This window comes from Primulina tabacum, chromosome 5 (genome assembly GCF_025594145.1).
Source record: "Primulina tabacum isolate GXHZ01 chromosome 5, ASM2559414v2, whole genome shotgun sequence".
Classification (NCBI taxonomy): domain Eukaryota; kingdom Viridiplantae; phylum Streptophyta; class Magnoliopsida; order Lamiales; family Gesneriaceae; genus Primulina; species Primulina tabacum.
The window spans coordinates 24,904,374-24,928,066 of record NC_134554.1 but is presented as its reverse complement, the minus strand read 5'-3'; the positions used below and the strand labels follow the sequence as shown (position 1 = coordinate 24,928,066).

Genomic DNA, 23,693 nt, shown 5'->3' with positions numbered 1-23,693 from the left:
AACGAACCCGAGCCGCGTGAACCTAGTAGCAACAAACTAGGACTCTTCGTAAATCTAGCTAGGACCCTTAGCCCAATCACAACCCGAGCCCTTACCCTCTTGACCCTCACCCGACCACCCTCAGAGTCAGACCTATCCTAGCCCAGCCTTGACCACCCTGGCCGAGCCACGATCCCTGCGCACAGCTGCACTCTCGACTTGCATGGGAAGGAGTCCTATCACGCAAGGACTCCTTCCTAGCCGCTGTGCACGAGTCCTAGAGTGGCTAGGACTCTTCTCTACACCCAACCATGTCTGGCCCCATCCCCGGTCAAGCCCTGGCCGAGCCATGAGTCGTGGTTCCCTTCATCGAGCCCTAGTGCATCAACCTGCTTTGATTCGATCAAGCTCGGTTCTTGTTATTGTGCATCCTTTAAACAGTGAGCCTAGGGACGTTTAAACACCCTTAATTCCCTTTCGGTGTCCCTATGATGGCAGCCCCTTCATGCAATAATACATCAAGTTTTGGAACATAAAATCATACCTTATTCATACATGAATGCATAAAAACGAAAATATTCAATAAGAAACCATGTTTTTCATGCAAACAATAATCAAACACATATTAGGGTCTGATAGATGAGGGAAAAAAAGATTTATGGCATGCCAATTACGCTCGAAAACGAATCGAAAATTCAAAGAACGGCGACGAACAACCTTGGCTGAATTTCTCTTGCAAAAACCGATGCTTTCCTATGCTTGAAACTTGTGTGTGCGTGTGTTTGAAGCGAGAAAAAGAGTTTGTATGGTTAGGGGGAGTGGCGCGTGTGTTAAGGGTTTGGGGTAGGGGTTTACTAGCTTATTTAATGATAATTAAACTTGCATGCAATCTTGGGCCCATTAACATGGTTAAATAGACCCAAAAATCTCATTAGTGCATAAGTAAAATATTTCGTTTAGGAACGTTCGTGAAATTATTAGCCGAGTTATCAAAAAGTTCATATTTTTGTTGAAAATCGAATACTGATAAAAATTACGTCTCGACGTATAAAATCACCTCAAAACTCTTTAATCTTAAAAATATCCTAAAGCATCAACCTTATTTTAAATTCTTAAAAATAATATTTAATAAAAATATTTTTCATTTTTCCGCCATCGGTTTCTAGTTCTTCGATCGCATCTCGAATAACCTTTAAAAATACAGTTTTATACATGCAAGTAGAAAACTACTTCATAACCATAAAAACATGTCAAAAATAATTAATTTAAGCAATTAAAATCATGTAATTAACAATTTTCTATTTTCCCTAAATTTGCATGCAGTTGGATTACGTCGTCTTAATTTTGGACCTTACAATTTCTGTTTCGTCTATCATATCAGAACCCTCAGTTTTTATATTTAAAGTGAGTGTTTTTATGATATTTGGATCAGAAAGAGAAATATGAAAATTAGGGAAACAACTAAAATGTATTGGTCCTTCAAATAATGATGACTCTATTATCCTAATAAGAATCTTCAAATTTATTATGTCTTTGATCTCTAACAATAATTAAGGCCGATGTATTTAAACCTAATCTTGTAAAATGCTTTAAACCTACTTGGATTATTTCTAAATGCATAAATTTATATGATTGCTTATGAATATTAATAAGCTTTTGTGATAACAAACTAAATGAATCATATCATCCTTTTAGAGGGATTGCTTCTTCAATTGTTTTTATGATATAATCAGATCTAAAATTAAAACTATCAGATCTATAAATCTTCGTATTAGAAGATGCTAGTAATTTCTAGTCTTGAATATTCTTTTAAAATTTTTCAGAAATAATTAATTCTTTATTTTGGTATTACTATTACTAGAAGATTTCTTCTTAGTAAATAACCTTATTACCTTGTCCATTAGGAAATAGAGTAGATACTGTCAAGGTTTTACTCATACCTTACCCTTCAGGCTTTATGGATTCCCAATTTAAGGATTGCTCCCGGGTAGAGCTACCTTCTTTCCCTTTAAACAAGAGAATATGGTCTCTTTTATCTTAGAAGAATTTCTTCAGAAAATGACTCTGATACCACTTATGCAACGAGTATTGAGCTTTGTTTTTCAAAAGTTTTTAAAGATTGCTTTAATCTTGGTATAACAAATCAACTTTTAAATATTGGATTGATGTCTGGATTTTTTAGTTGATTCTCAACGAACTATTGAGCTTTGTTTTTCAAAAGCTTTTAAAATTGTTTTTAATCTTCTTAGGTTTTGTATAACAAATCAACTTTTAAAGATTGAATTGATGACTGGATTTTTGAGTTGATTCTCAGCAAAAAAAATATGATTCTTTGTAGATTTGATTTTTTTTTAAAAAAAATTTCAAATAATTTACTTTTTGAGACATAACATAATCAATGGGAGGATTGAAGATATAATCAAATTCATAACTCATAAAATACTTACATGATTATAATTCTTGAAGTTCAGCAAGCAACCAGAGAGAGAGGAACAAGCTTTAGAGAGAATATAAAACTTTTATTGCATAAAATGTTTCGTACCCAATACAAAGGAGAACACCTCCTTAAATAGCACTAGATTAAGCACTATTACATGACTTAGTATTCTTTTTCTATTTTACATGATAAAACACGTTATTACATTATTGCATTATTGTACCATTACATACAGAGCCGTACCTATTGCGAGGCGAGAGAGGCCATCATCTCATGGCCTGATGGCCTGACCATCACAGGGGTCCAAAAAAAATCTCATGTTGTTGAGGTCTGCACCTAAATAGTATGTGAATTGGACATTTAAAAAAAAATTGGACATTGACCCATTGAAAACATGATTAAATATGATGATTGTGTTCATTGATGATTTAATCAAATTATGTAGAGCCCAAACAATAAAATTACACGGCTCATTAATTAAATTTTTAAAAATTTTGTATGCATAAAATGGTAATATTTGTCCAATATATTTATTATTTTATCTTGTGTCAACTCGTGTGTTAAACTTTTATATTTTACTTGTCGATTATTTGACCTCTTTTCTTAAATTTATGTAGTTGGACACATTTCAAAAAATAAAACACAAAAAATTATGATACTTACCTATTTTACATATCTTTATTTTTATTTTCTTGAATAAAATATTATATTTATTATTTAAAATAAATCATATATTTTTACAATATTGATTCATTATATTTATCATTTTGTATTTGGATATTTTATATTGATAAATTTCAATTTTAGCAACATATCTTATAATTTTTGCCAATTTCAATCTTTTTCCAATATAATTATTCATATGACACTGCATTACGTTAGAGTCATGTTGATGTTGTGGCGCACGAAGAAAAAAATTCGCAAAAAGATAAATATATAACTCGTAAATTATATTTTCGTTATATCTATTATTTTGTTATTTTTAATTTGCAAACTGAGCTTTACGGTTATTTATCACAACAAGATTTTTTTTTAACGTATCGTCTCAGGTCCTGTGAATCACAGGTACGGCTCTGATTACATAAATAATGCAACCACTACTGACATAAAGTAAAAAATAAAAACTGAATGGAAATACATATTTCACTATCAAACAAACAATACAGTGGGTTTTTCCACTATACTTTCTTCCTGAATATATCATCATTATACTTTTTTTTGTCTTTTCTTACATTTTTATTAAATATATTTTAAAAGCTAGTTCGTTGTACTCAGTTGATTGAGATTTGATTCTTGCTTTTAGCCCAGCCATAATCACTCATATTTGAAAAAAAAAAGTAAAAATTTTGTAATGTGTTTATTCACTTCTTTCTAAACATATTCACCGACCCCCCGCACTTATAATCAATTGTACGTATTCCTTTATCCTAAAAAATATAGATATTAAAAGAAATAGGATTGCAACAAATTTTAAAATCGAACACAATATTTTGTTTGAAATGTCGTCATTTTAATTTTAAAAAAGAAAAATAATAATAGATCAAAAATATTGAAACCCTCAATTTTTTTAAGAATGATTAATTTGGAAGTAAATGAATCGTCAATTTATTAAGCATAAGCAATATGATTCCATTTCAAGATTACATATGAAATTAGGATTTTAATCTTTCATTTTACTAACACAATAATTATTGTATTTAATTACTTTTATTGTGAAAATAATACGAGAAGTGAGCAAATTTCGTGTGTATATAGTTCAATATATATCTTTAATTGTAAGAGATAAAACCTACATTAACATTTTACTGAAAACTAGGGTTATATATGCATGTGGAGCGACGATCAATAGAAGGAGCGATATGTAATCGGACATGGCATTGTTTCATTTAAAGTTTTAAGAGGTTCAAAATAATATTCATATTATATATATACACACACATATATGTTTATCTAACAATTTTATCTAAAAACACAAATAAAACTAGTGAAAAAAACCTCGTGACTAGGGTGTTTATTGGTCGGTTCGGTTCGATTTTTGGTTTTTTATTCCGGTTTTCGGTTTTATAAACATATAGTCCGATATTCGAATCATTTTCCTTCGGTTTGGTTCGATTTTCTATCAAAACGATTTGGTTATTTGGTCGATTAATTCGGTTTTGGTATAATTATTTAAATTAATGATAAAACCTCCTACTAATCTTAAAAAGAAAAATTTCTTTTAAGTTCCAAAATAGACGATGATTTTACAGAAAGTCTAATAGATAGACTACAAAAGATTAATATAAAAAGAAAGTTATGTTTCAGTAATAACTAAAAATGAACAATTTGAAAATTGTTCAAGTTCTTCTGATGAAGAAATGCAAAATAATAAAATGTATAAGGTATCAATTGTAAAACCTGATTATAAAAAGGCAACGTACACCAATTGATCTTCAAATAAAAGAAAAGACAGAATACGTTCAGTTTAATGGAGAAGCCATTACTGAATGGAATATAAACGAAAAATCTGAATGTCAGATAAAAACTGTTATTAAACCAATATTAATATGCTCTTCTGCCGCTAAAATAAAAGGTAATAATGACAGGCAAATTACCCAAGCCATTATTACTGGTTTTACCGGACAATTTCAATGTTGGAGAGATTTTATCTTTCAAAAAAGGCAAAGAATAAAATTCTTAATTCTACCATAATAGATCTTACTGGTAGAGAAGAATATGATCCTGTAAATACACTTATTTACAATATATTATCTAATTTTATTGACGTTAATGAGCTTCAATTAGATAGATCTCAAGAGAAATTAATGAATTTAAGATGTCCAATATTATCTGAATTCAGATGATATAAAGACGTTTTTATGACAAAAGTTTTAATCAGAAATGATTGCAATACAAATTTTTTGAAAAAAAAATTTATTTCACGACTTTATGTTCTTTTTGCTAAAAGAGTTAAAAACAAATTAAAATCTAAAACTCCAACAAATTCCATAGATTGGAATTCACTTACTTATAGTGATTTATATGCAGAAATAACAGCAGAAAGAATAACTCTTTGCAATGACATCAAGTTAAAAAGATAACTTGATATGAAAAAAGAAGAAAATAGAAATATTATAAGTGATTGTAAACAATCAATTAAAAATTATTAAAAATGATTCTTCATTCACTAAATATCATATCAAAATATATAACATAAATAAAAATATAAACGAAATTATTAATTTAATGGAATTTCGGTTTTGACATGTATAATCTGAAACCGAATCCAATAAACTTCGGTTTTAACATTTGTATTCGAATTATAAAATTCGAGTTTCGGTTTGATTTTTTCTGTTTAGATTTTCATTTTTTTCATTTTTATCCGAGGTTTGAACACCCCTGCCCTGCCCATTATTTTATCAACTATGTTCACTCGGTACAAAAATACAGAATGTTACTAAAAGATAAATATAAATCGGCCTTCTATTTGCGGTGTGCGCTATCCAGGTAGCTCCATAATATTTCAGTTTATGCTCCTATAAGAAAATAAACAATGCCTTAAATTTTTACTTCTATTATACTAATTAGCTATTTGCATGCGAGAAAAAATATATATTTATAATTAAGAATGGCATCAATCACATTATTGTTTCCTATATTTTTTTTATTCATTGGATCTTACTAAATTTATCATAGATTAATGAGGTAAACCAATCGTAAAAAGTGACGTACTTGTCAATCTGAAAACGCAAGACAACTATCAACCTGGGATTTGAGGAATACGTATTCTAATTGTTAGAGTAGATATCATGTAAGTCAATTGTTGGCTAGTGATTTTATTGACTCAGTTGTAATAAACAATCTTTATTTTAATATAATTCATTATTTCATGGTTTGTTATTTCTTTATCTGTATACTCATGTTATCAAATATAGATAAAGACTTTGATTATACTTTATTACAAATGAATCGTAATTCGATGTTGAAACTCATTTGTAAGCACTGTATGATCTAATTTCGTTCCTAGTCGATTCAGCCGCCTAAAACATGGATAAAGGTCTCTTGAGCATTAGACTAGCATCTGTGATGTTGTGTACCGCGTTTCTTGGTAAGGGCATAGAGATGTCCAAACATGCAGATGAGTAGTCATATGATGATTATACCGAACAACCTTTCCTCGGACTTTCCAAGTGGTTATCATTCATCGAGAGGATAAGTCCGTTGTTATGATTGTACACCATTAGTCCTTATGACCCGGGACAACACTGAGGTTCTATATGCTAAACTGTGTTTTGACTCGTTTACCGACTCCAGAAGAGTCATCAGGTGGCGAGGTTGGGCATAGTTGCGACACATGTAGGAGCCAGTGTATCGTATTCGGGGATTCAACGCTCACCTACAGGTATGGATATCCTATGTGATGTGATGAAATAATAGTGCGTGGAATCTCTGGCCAGAGTATGAGATGTACGTTGGAAAAAGAGTTCTCAAATAGTACATGCGATGCCACTATTTATGTGTCACATAGTTATCGAATTCTTATGCAACCCTCGATGAACCAATTGTTGCAGATTCGATCGGTATATATGAGATGAAGGGACAGTACTGTACGTTAATCATAATCGACTGGTTCTTGCAGGCACTATCAATGATACCTAAGGAATCATGGGGCGATGCTACTAGACGCTCTTACCATGATTCGATGGGTTTAATCAGAAATATGATTTCTGACATTCTCATTATCAATTGTTGATACATAGAATGAGGCAAATTAGGGTAAGCCCGAATAAAGGATTATGTCCTGAATCACAAAGAGTTGTGAGCCCACGGCTAGCTGTATCCCTAAACCATTGTCACACAAGCATTAGATCATTTGTTCCCGTTGAGAGAATAAATTCAAGAAGTTGAATTTATATTATGATATAGTAAATTCAAGGAGTTGAATTTATGAGATAGTAAATTCAAGAAGTTAAATTTATGAAATTTGGAGAGAATAAATTCAATGAGTTGAATTTATACAATTTGATAATTTAATTTATTAAACTCAAAAGTTGAGTTTATTAAATATTAAGTTTTGGAGGTGATAAATTAAAGGAGTTTAATTTATAATTTAAATATTAAATTCAAATGTTGAATTTATAATGGATTTAAATTAAATGCAATGGATATATGTATTATGGGCTTGTAGGGGTACAAGACCAACATACAAATTATTAAAGTTATTAATTTGGCTTTAAAAATATTTAATTAATTAAACTAGTTGGACTAGAGTGATTAATTAATTAAGTCCATTAAGTGTTGGATTTAATTAATGGGCCCTAAGCTTATAAATATATATATGTGTATTAGGTTTGAGGTTAATTAATTAACTCTCATAATTTGAAAACCCTATCCTCCACTTGACACCAAATTTTCGAAAACTCTCCCCTCTCCTCTCAAAGAATTTTGGCCACCCTCTTTTGAAAAAAGGGTTGAGTCGCCTCTCGTTTTTTAACTCCAACATTGAAACATCTTCCAAATATTCTAGTGCTATTTGGAAGAGGAACAAATCTTCCAATCGTGGACTTGATAGAAGGATTGAAGGAAGGAGTTCTTGAAGAAAGTTCGTAGGAAATTCATCAAGAGCTATATCCGCCTATACCGGATTAGTTGGAGCCAAGTGATTTAATTCACTAAAGGTATAATTCTAACACCCTATGAATATTTTGATCGTAAAACCGTACGAGTGCTCAAACAAATATATTTTGTTTGTCAAAATAAAATAAAAATTTTAAAACTTCCGCTGCGTTTCGGCACGAGAAAACCGAGATCCAACACTAATTAATAGAAATCGAGTCAGTTGGTTGTTAATATTGTTGGTCCTAGAGAAAATGTACGTTGATGGTGGGTTCAGATAATTGAATTGGTCTTCCCATTATTGTGAATCGCCTTTAGTTTTGGATTTATCAGATGTTCTGGATAGATGAGTCAAATCATTCGGTTGAGGGTCTTATATAAACGAATCAAGTTGTTCTAGAATTATTCGAAGTTCTGTTCGATAAAAAATTCTTTGATATCGTTCGTTAAACTTGTCGAACCGAGCTCGAGTACAAAGATACCCAACTCATAAGTTCATGAGCTCGACTAGTTTGTTAAGACTTGAGTGTACAACTTGCATTATACCACATCGAAATTTGAATGTAAGAGAAGTAAATGAAAGACTATAAAATGATAAGCATATTCTCTTAATTTCTTATATCTTAGTTGATTTGTTGGCTAAGAATGTTCGACGGGATCGAAAACGAGTTTTTTAACGAGCTCGAAAATTATCTTATTTAACGATAAGCATATTCTCTTAATTTCTTATATCTTAGTTGATTTGTTGGCTAAGAATGTTCGACGGGATCGAAAACGAGTTTTTTAACGAGCTCGAAAATTATCTTATTTAACGATCTAAAAAACGAGCCCAGTTACCGAGCTAAGCTCGAGCCAGACTCGTTAAAAATGATAAACGAGCTAACAACAAGCCGAGATCGAGATATTCATGAGCTTAATAATTTTAAAACGAGTCGAGATCGGTTCTCAAGATTAAAGCTCGAATCAAAGTCAAGCCGATCTCGAGCCTATATACCTTAAACAAGCATAGCTCGAGCCTGATAGTGTTCGGTTCGGCTCGGCTCGGCTCGGCTCGTTTACATTCATAGCCTTACTCTTAGGATACAACATTGAAGAACGGATATATCATGTTTGAAGTGTTAAATAGTAATAATTCGAATTTTAACTCCTGCACGAAATATAATTTCTGACACATTTAAAATAAATTGTAATGGTGTCCTCAGGGTGTGTTTAAATTGGTAGAGTTGATGAGTATTTGGTCAATGATCATGTGTTCAATTCTCCATGCAACACTTTTTCGGACGAGTCAGTCGTACAGTACATGGTCTACTCAGCGCGATTTACTCGACTGACGTTGTCTGCAGGCTACTATGTTAGGTCGATAATTTACCCAATATATACTAAAAACTATCGAACACCTCATAAAAAGAAATAGATTGCGGTGGTATATAAGAGTTAGCATGTGGTTTGAATTATTAATCATCATAACTTGAATCAGCGGAAGAAAGTTAAAAATATTTTGTATGCAAATTGATTTCTTAGCGGCAATTGGCACAATACAGTTTGTTATCAATTAATTTAATCTCAACTTCATATATTAAATTTATGACCAATATTTATTGGCATTGTCGTTTCGCACACCTAGTAATTGTTTATTTCGAGACATTAATTAGGTCAAATGGTGATCATAATGCCTAAAATGGGTATTTTGTTTTTTAATCTCGATCAACTATTTAATTAAGAAAATGTTCTCTTCATGTATATTTGAAATACACACGAGAATGTCATTTTCTTAATTAAATAGTTGACCGATTTTATTTTACAAATATTCCCACAAGAAGATGCAGTAAACTAATTTACAACAATTTATTTTAAAAATTAGAATTACAATCATTTGACATTGATTATCCAACTAACAAACATGTTACATCATTTCAATCCATTTTAGGTATTTTTTTTTGTGTGTGGAAATGATGTGATTTCATTATTATTTTGGCCGAACTGAAAGTTATCGGTTGGACATTAGTGTATTTTGATTTTGATTTTAACTTTGATATGTTTGAAACATTATATGTATTAATTTATTATATGTAAAATGGTTTCGGAGGAGTTAGATGTTTTGGCGAAAAAGAAAATTTTAGGTCAAACAATGTGAAGGAAAAAAGAAGGAAAAAAATTGAAATCTCAACAACTTTTCGATCAAAGAATAAATTTTCAATATTATATCATATTTTGATAAGTTTTATTTTTAAAAAGATATTTTTTTTCCTAAATCTATATACAAATAATGTCAATGTCAAATTAAATATTATAAAATTTGAAATGACAGTGCATTGAATTTGGTTAGAATAAATATGTAAGCGTGTAATATACACAAAAACTCTCCCGACCATATTATAGTCAATTTTGTGAGTATTAATTTTATATCAAGAGTAAATATCATTCAATAGAATTTTTTTTGAAAATTATAAAAAAAATTAGAATTTTAATTTCCGAATATGAACATATTTAAAATCCAATATCTTTAAGAAAATTTATTATATGTAAGATTTTTCTTAAAATATTTTGATACCATTTATATATATTTATTTACCTATTATAGGAGACAAAAATTAAAACTTTTTTTTTTCTGATTACTTTGTTTAATTTAATATCAATTAATTGTAATTATAATAAAACAATAAATGCATATAACAAGAGGCACTCAGAGGCCACGACTCACTAGTCACCAGCATCACTAACCTGAAAACAAGATTCGTCTGCTCTATTCTTCTTCTTCTTCAACTGAGCTCATTTCGATCGGCAAATCGAAATGTATAAACCCTAAACCAAGAACATTGGTCTTCACAAAATTGGTTCTTGGCATCTGGGTTAGCATGGGATTCTCCAGAACTACTCCATTATCCTTTGTAGGTTCAATAGTCGTGCGAGTAATGGAGATGAAATTCGAGAACTCTATTGTTTAACGTGAACAGTCCCTCGATTGCTCGTTGTGACGAAATTTTTTCTGCCGGAGATTTTTCAAATTTTGTGTTTTGAAGTGTGAATGGTGTTGATTTGTTATTGGTTTTACAGTAATCGATGGCTAGGCGACATGGGTGGCAGCTGCCTGCTCACTGCTTTCAGGTTTAGATTTTCTCATCCTGTTTTTTGCTCTGCTGTGTTAAATTCTTACAATGTATGCATCTTGATTGTTGTTTGGCTCGTGGAATTTGGTTTCTTCTCATGGGCGAACCAGCCGGGAGTTACTCGAGGACAGAGAGATTTAATTATTTGTTGGCAAAACTTACATGAAATTTGAGTTTTTTGAGGCGAAAATTACATAAAATCGAATCTATCTGGACAGGTAGGGACCGATGCTCGTTCAATGGGTAGCCCTTGTCTTATCGACTTTTTTCTGAAGCTTGTGATAGATGCTCCCTCGCTTGCTTTGTCCATATTCTTTAATGTTTGTCTTTTGCGACAGTGATAGTTCAATCATTGATTTTTCGTTAATACAACCAAAATAAAAGATTCCTGTGAAGATACCTTTTTAATTTTATGATGATTACTTTATATGGACATGTTTTCCGATTTAGTGTTTTCCGATTTAGTGAGAAGTACAAGAAAGCTTCGTCGCTTTCTTCTTTGATATTTTTGCTTTACAGTCTCCTTAAGTCAATACATAGGCACATGTACACTTACCGTTCAATTTTTCTCATCGGTTATATTCTTCAAGAGTTATATAAAAATTTGTTGCCTTCAGATTCTAGCACACAGTTGCTTCGGTTTGTAAAGCATTTATAACATTTTACCATTTACTTTTTATTTGATATTGTGAGGCAGTTCTGTATAATGATGTCATATCTCTTTCTAATTAACATTTTTCACCCTTTTCTTCACGACTTTCTTTTTCAATCCAGGTTGTGGTTATAACAGTATTTTTCCTGTTATCTGTTGCATTCTTTGCATTCTTTGCTCCTTTTTTAGGAAAGGACATCTATGAGTACCTAGCCACAGGCATTTATTCCTTCCTGGTAAGTGTATTTGAGCTCTTATGTTGTAAGTTGTGTAAAATTATACTCTAACTGCTTCTTATCATACTTAATTGTTATACGTAGGCACTTTGTGTATTCATACTTTATGCAAGATGCACTGCTATCGATCCTGCTGATCCCGGAATTCTTATCGCTGCCGACAAGACATCAGCTTATGGATCACACAATGGAACAGAGTTGACTGGTAAGTGATTACTGTTGAAGACTTGAAGTTATCTTAGTGGAACTTATCCTGAGTAGTGTCAAAACCACCATGAAAACATGTGATCGAGCTCCAATGAATGCACCATCCATTGATTTGTTTGATCTTGTTTAATTAGTATGTGGTCCTTGAAGGATGAGTTATTTACCACACATTTTCTTGAAAAATTAATTCTGGGCCTATCTCTTCACATTTTCTCTCTTCTTAACTACCAGGTTGTTGTTAGGTGTATGTATCCTTCTGTTTGGTGATGGTTTTATATTGATTAGGTAATTTGTCTACGGCTGAGGAGCTGAGTAAGGTAGGACATAAAAATGAAGGAAAATCTTACACAAAAGATAAAGGTTGCTGTGCAATACTTGGAGGTTGCCTCTGTGGTTGTCTTGTGAAGGAGGACTGTCGCAAGGATGAAGGCTATCTACAGGAAGAAAATGATGAGGAGGATGCTTTGTTCTGCACATTGTGCAATGCTGAGGTCTCTATTCATTTTTAAAAAAAGATTCTCCGTATGCAGGAGTTCATTCGGGAGCCCATTGTAGAAATCAATTTTCTACTTGCGTTAAGATTTTGCAATACATTTGGATAGTATGACCTGTCCATGCCCCATGAAGGAAACCAGTCACCTCCTGTTAACTCTTAAGGACAACATGAAATTGTCAGTTACTCCCCTGTTCCCCCTTATATCTGAACCCTTCACTCCACAAGCTTTTCTTTGGCTTTACAAAGAACACTAAAATAATCCATTTCATTAAAATATTTGCTTTAATTACTTTGATTTATTTCAGTAGATAGCTGTTGCAGACACACAGAATGGTTCAACGGTTAACCTCCTTTTAAAATATCATATATTTGGGTTAGATTATGAATGTTATATTTATCCGACCTGTAATAATCTGTTTTATTTTAAGCTGTTTCAATGTTGGTGTTGGGGCCCATCTGAGCTTGTTTTATTACGTAATCCAAGTTCGCGTTGCTTTTGCATTTATTATAGTGTAGCTGTATGCCCAAACTTTTTGAACATTGATATCTACAAAGTGATCACACGAAATAAAAATAAAATGAGAGGAAGGGAACTTATTGGTTTTACATATACATGTTATGATGAAAATCTACTATCCAAAATACGAAGTTTAAAGAGCATTTGGAAGGAATCCTCAGCTTTTACTGGTACATGTAGATTACAAGGTGGATGGCCAGAATATCCAGTTATATTTTTTTTGGTCCTAATATAATCCTAAACTTAACTGTAACCAGTGGAGTTCTGGAGATTTAATGTATAATTTTCTTATGTTTTAAGTGATAATTACCGCTGTCTTACTCCCTCTCTTTAAAAAAATAATTGTGTATTCCAAGCTATTATTATATGCATGGCAATCATACCTTGTGGGTGAAAGTAAATTGATTAATTCATACTCGATGTCTCAGTCCACCCAGTTGACCTTGTCACTTTGACCTCCAATCTTTCTAATTGCCTGAAAGACATGCTGGAGCAGTTAGAAAGGTTTAATGCAGAATGTATGTATGATTCAGAAGTTTTCCAATCCTGTTATCAATGTTTTATCTACTTGTTGTTGTTCTTTGTTTGCTGTTTCCCTCCTTGAATGTAGACATGTAGTTTTTATCTGCAGTTTGAATAAAATAATGAAAGTTGACGGATCTGATATTTTTAGTTTTCTTTTAATTCTTAGGTGCGCAAGTTCAGTAAACACTGCAGAAGCTGTGACAAATGTGTCGATGGATTTGATCATCATTGCCGCGTAAGTCTGAACTTTTTTTTATTATAAGAAACATAATTTATTAATAATGTAATAGGAAGGTTACAAAGTGGACTAGTGGTCCACTCTCGTCATGAAAAAAAATATCAAATTGTTTCAGTGATACACATATTCCCAATTTCTCACTAAATCTAAAACTGAAACGTTCCTAAAATCATGATGATTGCCAATCCACAACGCAATATTGATCTTTATTTTTTCCCAGCAACTCTCCGTAGTTTCTTCGATGTCTTCAAAAATTCTTCTGTTTCTTTCAAGCCATGTTGTCCAACATATGCACTGAACAACCACATTCCAAAAAATCCTTCCCCTTGATCCAGTTTGCTGTCCCAAATCCATACATAATAAATCATTTGTTGACTTCGGCATCACCCACACCAAACTAAGTTCTTGCAAAGCTCTAGACCACAGTGAGAATGTGAATGGACAGTGAATGAGCATATGATCCTGAGTCTCTGCTTCATTTCTACAAAGGACACACCAATTTGGGCACAATGCAATTATTGGCCATCTTTTTTGAATCATCTCCGAGGTAGGTAGCTTACCCAACGACGCAATCCAAGAAAATAGTTGTATCTTTTTTGGGACTGGAGTTTTCCAAATAACACTGAATACAGTAGAAAGTGGAAAGCGATTTAGTGGAAAGAAAGAATCGTAGAAAGATCTTACTGAGAAAATACCCGAAGGGTCCCCTTGCCACTGAAGAAAATCATCTACCCCTTCTACCAATCTCACTGAATCTAGAACCCCTAATAACTCGGATAGCTGAGCAATCTCCTCATCTCTGACATCCCTTCTAAAATGAAAATCCCAAGAAAGAGTAAACGTGACATTATCAAAACGAGCAAAATATGAAATAGGCAGATTATGAAGTGATGAAAGCTGAAACAAAGCTGGAAATAGGTCTTTAAAAAAAGAACCCCCCACCATCTATCCTCCCAAAACCTAACCTTGTTACCTCCTCTCACCTTAATTACAACCCTCTGTTTAAAAGTTGGGTAAACTCGGGAAATAAATTTCCAAGGGCACCTGAACGTGACGTTTAATGCCAACCCTGCATCCCACCTGTTTTCTTGTAGCCCATATTTGCTCACTATTATTCTCTTCCACAGTGTCCCATCTTCCACAAAAAATCTCCATCACCACTTTCCCATCAATGCCTTGTTTCTCAACATTATATTCCCAACACCCATTCCTCCTTTATCCTTCGGTGTACACACCTTATCCCACGCAACCAAGTGGCAATGAGCATCACCATCCACTCCGTCCCACAGAAAGTTTCTAGAAATCTTCTCCATTGACTCCGCTATACCTCTCGGGACCTTAAATAAGGACATATAATATATCGGAATAGAATTCAAAACCGATAAAATCAATGTCAGCCTACCGCCTCTAGACAGAAATGATTTCTTCCAGTTTGCTAACTTTTTCGAAACCTTAGCCACAACGGAAGCCCAAAAAGAAGTTTGCAGCGGATTGCCACCCAGAGGCATTCCCAAATACTTGATAGGCCAAGTCTCCCTACAACATCCCACTTGTTGTGCCAATAAATCAACCTCTTCTTGATCACGGTGTATACCCAGCAAAGCACTTTTTTCCCAATTAATTTTTAAGCCTGACATGTCACAGAACGATCGCACCACTTTGACCAGGAATCTGATATGATCTTCATTTTGCACAAAGAAAAGTGTGTCATCGGCAAATTGAATGTGTGATATCTCTATCCTGTCTCTACCAACTTCAATCCCCCTTATAAGATTTGTTTCCTGCGCTTTATCAATTAATCTCCCCAACACATCCACCACCAAATTGAACAAAAACGGGGATAATGGATCACCTTGTCTTAGCCCTTTGAAAGCTCTAACTTACCTCTTGGTCTTCCATTGATCAAGATAGAAAATGAGACATTTGACACACAACCTTTCATCCAAGACCTCCATCTTCTTCCAAACCCCTTTTTCATGAGAACAAAATCCATGAAATCCCAATCCACATTATCATATGCTTTTTCGAAATCCACCTTCAAGACCCATCCTCTTTTTTTCTTTATTCTGTCCTCTTCCACCAACTCATTCGCTATAAGTCCGCAGTCTAAAATCTGTCTCCCTTCAATGAAAGCATTTTGAGATTCGGATATGGTGTCTGCTATCACAATCTTAAGCCTCGCCGTTAATACCTTTGCTATAATCTTATACAAACTCGTTGTAAGGCTTATTGGTCTGAAATCCTTAACGTTATTCGATTCCAATTTCTTTCGAATCAAGCAAATATATGTTTCATTAGTCGCCTGCATTTATGATTCCTCGTTGAAAGAATTCCTCAAAAACCTTCATCAAATCTTGTTTGACTATATCCCAGCAATCTTGGAAAAAAGCCAACGAAAGCCGTCTGCCCCCGGGCTCCTACATCCGTCGCACTGAAAAACAGCGTGCTTAATCTCATCTTCTGAAAATGGTTTTTCTAATTCTCTGCTCAACTCATCATCGATTGGACACCATTCGACCCCTTCAATACCCCAACACCTCGCATTTGACAAGCTGTACAAATCCCTATAAAACTGTAGAATAATAGAAACGATTTTATTCTCATCCGTCGTAATTGAACCATCATTTCTTTCCAATCTATCTATTATAGCTATGTTGTTTCGTTGAGTTAAAATTGAGTGAAAAAAATTTGTGTTTTGATCCCTCTGTAATCCATTTGATTTTGCTTTTCTGATTATTGATCTGATTCTTTCGACATATCAAATTTTCCAACAGCAATTTTGTTTCTTTTCTTTCAATCAGAACTTCTTGCGATCCCCAACCCTCACTCTCTAACTTGTCCAATCTGCTGATTTTGTTTATTAATTCTGCTGTTTCCATTTCCACATTCCCGAACACATCCTCATTCCATCTTTTGATTTCACCCTTAAAAGCTTTTAGTTTCATCATAAATCTATATCCCTCCCATCCTTGAAAACCCACATTGTTCCACACCGCTTGCGTCAAATTTTTGAAACTTGAATGCTTCAACCACACATTCTCGAATCTGAATGGAGTCGGACCCCACTTAGTTTTAACCAAATCAAAGACCACTGGATAATGATCTGAGGTAATACGTGGCAAGATTGATTGCCTATAACAAGGATAAATTTCAGACCACCCCACCGTGAACAAGAATCTGTCCAATCTGCAGCAAATGGGCGATTCCCTAAAATTCGACCACGTGAACTTTCCGTTGAGTAGGGGTGGATCGATCAACTCCAGTTCTTGAATCAATGAATCAAAACAGAACATGCTTGTTGTATGTGAATGACTATTAATTTTCTCTGTAATTGATCTGACTACATTGAAATCTCCTTCCAAGCACCATCTATCTCCACATAAAACCCGCAATCCAGCCAGCTCATCCCAAAAATAAGATCTTAATCTAGGTTGACAAGGACCGTATACCGCTGTAAACCACCAATCGATGTTAGTGTCCTTCTGAATATGAATTGAAACCGAGAATTCCCCAATCAAATTATCCTTAATCGAAATGATCCTTGGATCCCACATAATCAGAATTCCCCCTGATCGGCCAATTGCAGGTAAAATGAGCCACTCCACAAACCTCGATTTCCATAAACTTGCAATAAATCTTCGATCCACCACCTCTCTTTTTAATTCCTGCAATACTATTAAATCTGGTTTTTCTTTTACAAGAACAGCACGTATCAATCCCCTACGTGAAGCTGAACAACTCCCCCTAATATTCCATGAAACAACTCTCATCGATTCACTGCATCTGCCCTTGAACTCACTCTGCACATGGAACATCACTCTCCAACATCCTTCCTTCCTTCGCTGATTTTCAAGAATTCTACCTTCTCAACACCCATAGCTGTCAAGCAATCATTTTCAACTACACTCATAAAATCCTGCATCCCGAAGTCCACTGTTGTCATTCCTTCAACCTTCTCATATTGTTGCCCTTATTGAATTATTTCCGGAGTTACCCAACTTATCTACAGAAGGTGTAATTCCCATCCCTCCTAATTTCTCCACCCCTCCCACCAATCCCACTTTCGTACTTGAAGAAGAAAGAGAATGGATAGAGGATTGATTAGGATAAGAATTATTGGGTAGATTGCCAACCTTACTCGGAGACTCTTCGAAAAAGACCCCCAAATCATCAAAATCCGTGGATTGCAATGTCGAATGATCAGAAATAAGACTTTCGTCTGCACTGGATTCACAGCCTTCTTCTGATAATGCTGGATTTAAATTTTTCTCCCAGTTTCCTTCATCCCCATCTGTAATATCAATGTCATCTTCGATGAATGGAATCTTTGAATCTTCTCCCTGTCGCCCATGAGTAATTACATTCTGTGCCTTGAGTTTTTTCCTACTGTAGACATGCTCAAACTCCCTTTCTTTGGGAGTATTCTTCAGAGACTCAATCGTCCTTGTCTGAAATTCATTCACAGCTTTTGGCTTTATCTTTTTAAGAATCTTGATTTGCTTCCCTCGATACCATGGTTCGGAGATACAATTTCGAACTTCAGAATTGTCTAACATTCCTGCATCTTGAATTTCTTTGGCATTTTGATTACTGTCCATCTTCAGAGTTTCAACCTTCTGATCTTGAACAACACTCGCTTCTGTTCCTTTGGGTCCTTTCAAACTACCCCATCCTGGTAGTACTCTAGCTCCATTAACCACCACTTGAGCATAAGATCTTTTTTCATAATTATCATACGCTGCTAAATCGACGGAATCCACTATAATTCGAATAACCATAGGGCCTCTTTGAGTTTGAATCCTTAAATTTCTGTTGATGAACCCGCCTTCAATACCCACTACTTTGATTTTTGCTGCTGATAAATCTTTGAGTAGAATGGTGTCCTGACTAATGTTCAGTAAACCTCCACACTGATCACCAATTTCCTTGAAAAGATTCGTGGACCATAGATCCCAAGGTAACCCCAATAATCGCACCCAGCTGTTGCAGCATTCAAAAGTTTCTTCTTCGATATTGATCTGTTGATTCCATTTTTCAAATGACAAGGTAACTTTATTTTCCAGAAAACATTTTTTCAATCTCAAATAGAAGGATGCATCCTCCTCATTATGTGGCCACCAAACTGCTTTGTTGGCTTGGAACGGAAACAATTCGATCTTCCTCTGGACTGCCTTCCCAAGGGTAGTACGAACCAAATCCCATGATATGTTAACACATTCCCTTGTAATGATGAGAGATTTGCTCCAATCCTTAGCCAAACAAGCTGGTAATTGTTCAAGAGTGGCAACCTCTGGAATCCCTTTGTTATTATGAGTCGAACTACACTTATGACGCTTTTGAGCTTGTTCTATATGCTCTCTTCCGACTCTAATGCGCAGTACATTATTCTTTCGTACTACCATGAGTTTGGACATATTATGTGCCATCCATTTCCAGCCTGAATAAAATCTTCCGCTTGGTATGATGATACGCTGCGTCTTTCCCCTCCAAACAAACTTAGATAATTCTAGATAGCTTCCTCGTCCATTCACAACTTTCTGCACAGATACGACTGCTTCTCTACCTCTGAATCTATTAAACTTCGAACATGAAAGTGGTTTGTTGATGTATTCCCACAGTCTTGCCAGAATCCAATATAAACTGTCGAAGTCCAATTCCAGCACATAGCTTGCATTTCTGGTTCTCTCGATCACGAGCACTGTATTACCCCTTCTACCCTTACTCATTAAAAACAACTTATGTTCGATTTTAATCTCACGGCTTGTTTTGAGTTGATCCCTGGCTAACCCACGATTCATCTCTATTGTCGCTATTCTATTCTTCTTGCTCAGAATAGATTAAGGAAGAAAAGGAAATGAAAATGACTACTGAAAATCGGAAAGATGATAAAATGACCGGATATATCAAAAGGGTATGTCTGGATTGAAATGAGAGAGAATTACGAAAAAACAGTAAGAGGAAAGGAAACCTAGGTTTTTCAGAATTTAACGGTGAAAGTATTTGGTGACCGGGAATTAGTCGGAGAAGGCAATCGGATATCAAGGTTGAACAGGGGTGACCAGAGATGGTGGGCGGTGGTCGGATCTGAGCTCGCAAAGGTAGCAATAATTTGAGGAAAGTAGCATTTTCAAAAGCTAAGACTCGGAATGAAAGAGTCGCCGACGGTCGGCGACCGTCGCCTGAAGATGGTGAACGAAACGGCCAGCAGGATTCAGGGATTTAATGAGATGATGGAACAGTAAGGGCTCTCGGTTTCAACCAAACATTTCAAACTATTTTGAAGTTGTGAGTCTGAGATCTGTAAGTCTGAACTTCAATCCAAGATTAGACATTCATATACACATATATACGTGCACCCAATAAATTTGGATATCAGAGAGATATTCCTCTTTTAGAAGATTTTTTTCTTTATTGGGCAGTATTTTCTCACAATCTGTTTTATATAACTGTCACCTTGGCATTTGGCATGGTTGAATGATGTTAGGACATTTTATTGCTTGCAGTGGCTGAATAATTGTGTGGGTAGAAAGAACTACTTCACATTTGTGTGTCTGATGGCTGCAAGCCTTGTCCAGGTAAGTTTTTTACTGGATTCTTACTTGGTTGACTTGCTTAGGCATCAGTGTGCTGACAGACCCTTTTCTCGTCTCTTTTAATTCACGCTTTCCTTTGGTGTCAGCTTGTGTTTGGATGTGCTGCGGGCATCCTTGTCCTTGTCCGTTGTTTTGTTGATCGAAAAGCTACTGAAAATCAAATTATCAACAGGCTTGGGGATGGATTTTCTCGCTCACCATTTGCAATTGTAGTGGTATACCATTTTACGTGTGTGCCCTCTGTAGATAGAATGTTTACCGAGATTGGCTGTGACATGATCTGGAAGATCAAAATTCATGTTTAAAAACTAAATCTGACTGGATTTCTATATCAAATTAAATTAGAAGATTGATTAATCTTAGAATTTTAAAAAATAGTCTTTTGTCTAGGGATTATTTATGTATCCAGTGTCCTTTCTTGGACTAGCTGTTTTTCATATTTTTGCTTGGAGGGGAAGGTTGAATATCTGGTTTTAAAGTTATGATTTCTCTAGTTTCCGGTGATTTGGATTTTCTTTGCCTGATAAAATGCATTGAATTCCAACTGGATTGTTTTGACATTTAACTAATAGATTTATAATTTTCTACCTCAGGCAATATGTACAGCTCTTTCTTTTCTTGCCACTGTGCCTTTGGGAGAGTTGTTCTTTTTCCACATCATTCTTATCCGAAAGGTGTGCTTTCAAGTCTACTTCCTTTTTTCTCTCCTTTTGTTTGCCCACAATTGTATTCTTCTATGTTTGTGTTTACATATGATATAGGTACAATCTTTTGTGAGACCAAAACAGAAATTTCTAGAGCTATAACCATATTTGTTCGTCAGGGCCTCACAACATATGAGTACGTCGTTGCTATGAGGACACAAAGTGAACCTCCTGAGCTTTCCCAAGACGGGGGAGATCAACAAAGTCTGCCTTCTTCACCAACTAGTTCTGCTGTGACTGCAATTAGTGGAAGAAGCTCGGTTGGAAAGGGCTTGCAGTATAGAGGCGCTTGGTGTACACCACCTAGAATATTTATGGATCATCAGGTATTGATGGTTATTCGTTCCTTTTAACTGGATGCTTTTTTTTACTTGTCCGAAAATAAGTTTATTTTGAAACTTACAGTCATTCATGTGGTATTTTAATCCAAGGAATTCGATCCAGATCATGCTCGGTAGGCATGAAACTTTTTTTTATATATATATATGAAACCATATTAACCATTGTGGACTGAAAAATAGTATCCTTGTACCATTTGGCAACTGTAATTTTAAACTTTTTGTGTTGAGCCGTTTGATCCAAACTTCGCAAATTTGTATTTGAACATTTATGTCTCAGAAACCTACGCATCGAATGACAAAACGCACCTCTCCATTGCATCTGAGTGTTTAAACACTCATTGCTGTACAGTACTTCTCGTTTCGTACTTCACAGTACTTCTTTTCTTACAAATTGTTTAACCATTTGAAAGCATGTGAGTCCTGATAAAAAAAAAGGATTGTCGCGGAAATGATTTGCATTTTTTAATATCAAGTTATTAGGGTAATGCTAATGGTAGGAATTAGTGATGATGAGGAATCTGACATTATTACGTTTAGATTACATTTCTTGCCTCTAGTTCTTGTTTTCCAACTCGATTATACGCGTGATATCTGTTAGCTCGTTGCCTTTTGAAATTTCAATATCATTTTTTCTTGCATTCTACTTTCCAGGATGAAATTATTCATCATCTCGAGCCAGGACGGTTACCTTCCACAGTTGATCCTGATGCTCCACAATCCGAGAGGGGTAAAAGAGGTTTGCATCGTCCCATCAGAATCAGTGCATGGAAACTCGCAAAACTGGACTCAAACGAGGCAGTTAAAGCCGGTGCTAAGGCCAGAGCTTCATCATCCATTTTGCTCCCAGTAAACTCAAAACATCATCGTTATGATGCTGATATTTTATCTAGTGCCACAGTGAGCGGTAAAAGCAGCCCAATTAGCACAAGGCAAGGATATTACGATGCAACTAGTAAAGCCGGGATGTCAAGGTTATCTTCATCCAAGGGCTCTTATCCCCCGAGTGGAGCCAGCAGGGATGACATGGATACATGCTGTCCTAGTGTCAGTAACTTGAGCAGCCCCCTTGCCTCGAATCTTGCTCCATCTCCACTGGTTGAGCGTGCTTCGAACCTAGACCATTTTAACCCCATCTATCAGTCTTCCACTTCTCAGTCCCCTCTGTCGGCTAGAACTATTCAAGAAAACGTAGCACGAGCTCCTTTGAGGAACAGCAATGTAAATCTTGCGGAAAACTCGAAATCCTCGGTATACTGGGACCCTGAATTGGGACGTTTCGTCTCTGCTACAACACGTAATGTCGGTTCTTCCTCCCAAGGTCCCACAACAGAGCTTACTTACACCGGTCAGTCTATATTCTTCGGTGGTCCACTAGTGAACGAACCGATGAATCAAGGGACGAGGACCGGAAGCTCGAACTCGACGACTGCTCCCCAAAGAGGAGGTACTATCTCGAGTTACTATCAGCAGGGTAGATCTCAGCGGGGTGGCCAGCTTCCTGTATTTGTCCCGAGTGATTCTCAGCAAAACAAATTTTCTTCTTGATTTGGTTTCCGAGAGGAGTTAGTTTTGAGAGAGATTTAGATTTTCAATATGAATTTCTCATTTTTTTTTCTGCCTTCACTTTTTCTTTCTGGTAAATTGCTTCACCTTGTGCTGTCTGATTATTTCACTCTCTTTTTCAAAAAAAGAATTAACCAACATTTAACGATCATGTGACCGAGTTGAATTTCTCGCTTTCCAAAATCCAAACATTGTTCATAATATTTTATTAAATATATGTATGTATGTACGTGGTAGGTCAATTATAAATGTCCGACCGTTCATTATTCTTTTATTATTATGTAATAGGCAAAAACTTGTGTGAGACGGTCTCACGGGTCGTATTTTGTGAGACGGATATCTTATTTGGTTCATTCATGAAAAAGTATCACTTTTTATGATAAGAATATTACTTTTTATTGTGAATATTGGTAAGGTTGATCCGTCTCATAGATAAATATTCGTGAGACCGTCTCATAAGAGACCTACTCGTAATATATATTTTAATGCATAACGTTTTATCT

General features: G+C 34.8%; 1 protein-coding gene across 2 annotated transcripts; it reads left to right on the top strand.

Annotated features, from left to right (window-relative positions):
• The first annotated feature begins 10,710 nt into the window (after positions 1–10,710).
• LOC142547362 (protein S-acyltransferase 21-like) lies at positions 10,711–23,242 on the top strand. 2 transcript variants are annotated; one of them, XM_075655618.1, is made up of 11 exons: positions 10,711–10,899; positions 11,066–11,116; positions 11,893–12,006; positions 12,091–12,211; positions 12,499–12,704; positions 13,918–13,986; positions 20,493–20,564; positions 20,669–20,797; positions 21,176–21,256; positions 21,406–21,612; positions 22,279–23,242. In XM_075655618.1, the coding sequence occupies exons 2-11, from the start codon at positions 11,072–11,074 to the stop codon at positions 23,170–23,172; spliced, it is 1,938 nt and encodes a 645-aa protein (XP_075511733.1). In that variant the 5' UTR covers positions 10,711–10,899; positions 11,066–11,071; the 3' UTR covers positions 23,173–23,242. The 2 variants fall into 2 exon arrangements, with proteins under 2 accessions (XP_075511733.1, XP_075511732.1); XM_075655617.1 differs by having other exon boundaries at positions 10,711–11,116.
• The last annotated feature ends 451 nt before the right edge of the window (positions 23,243–23,693 follow it).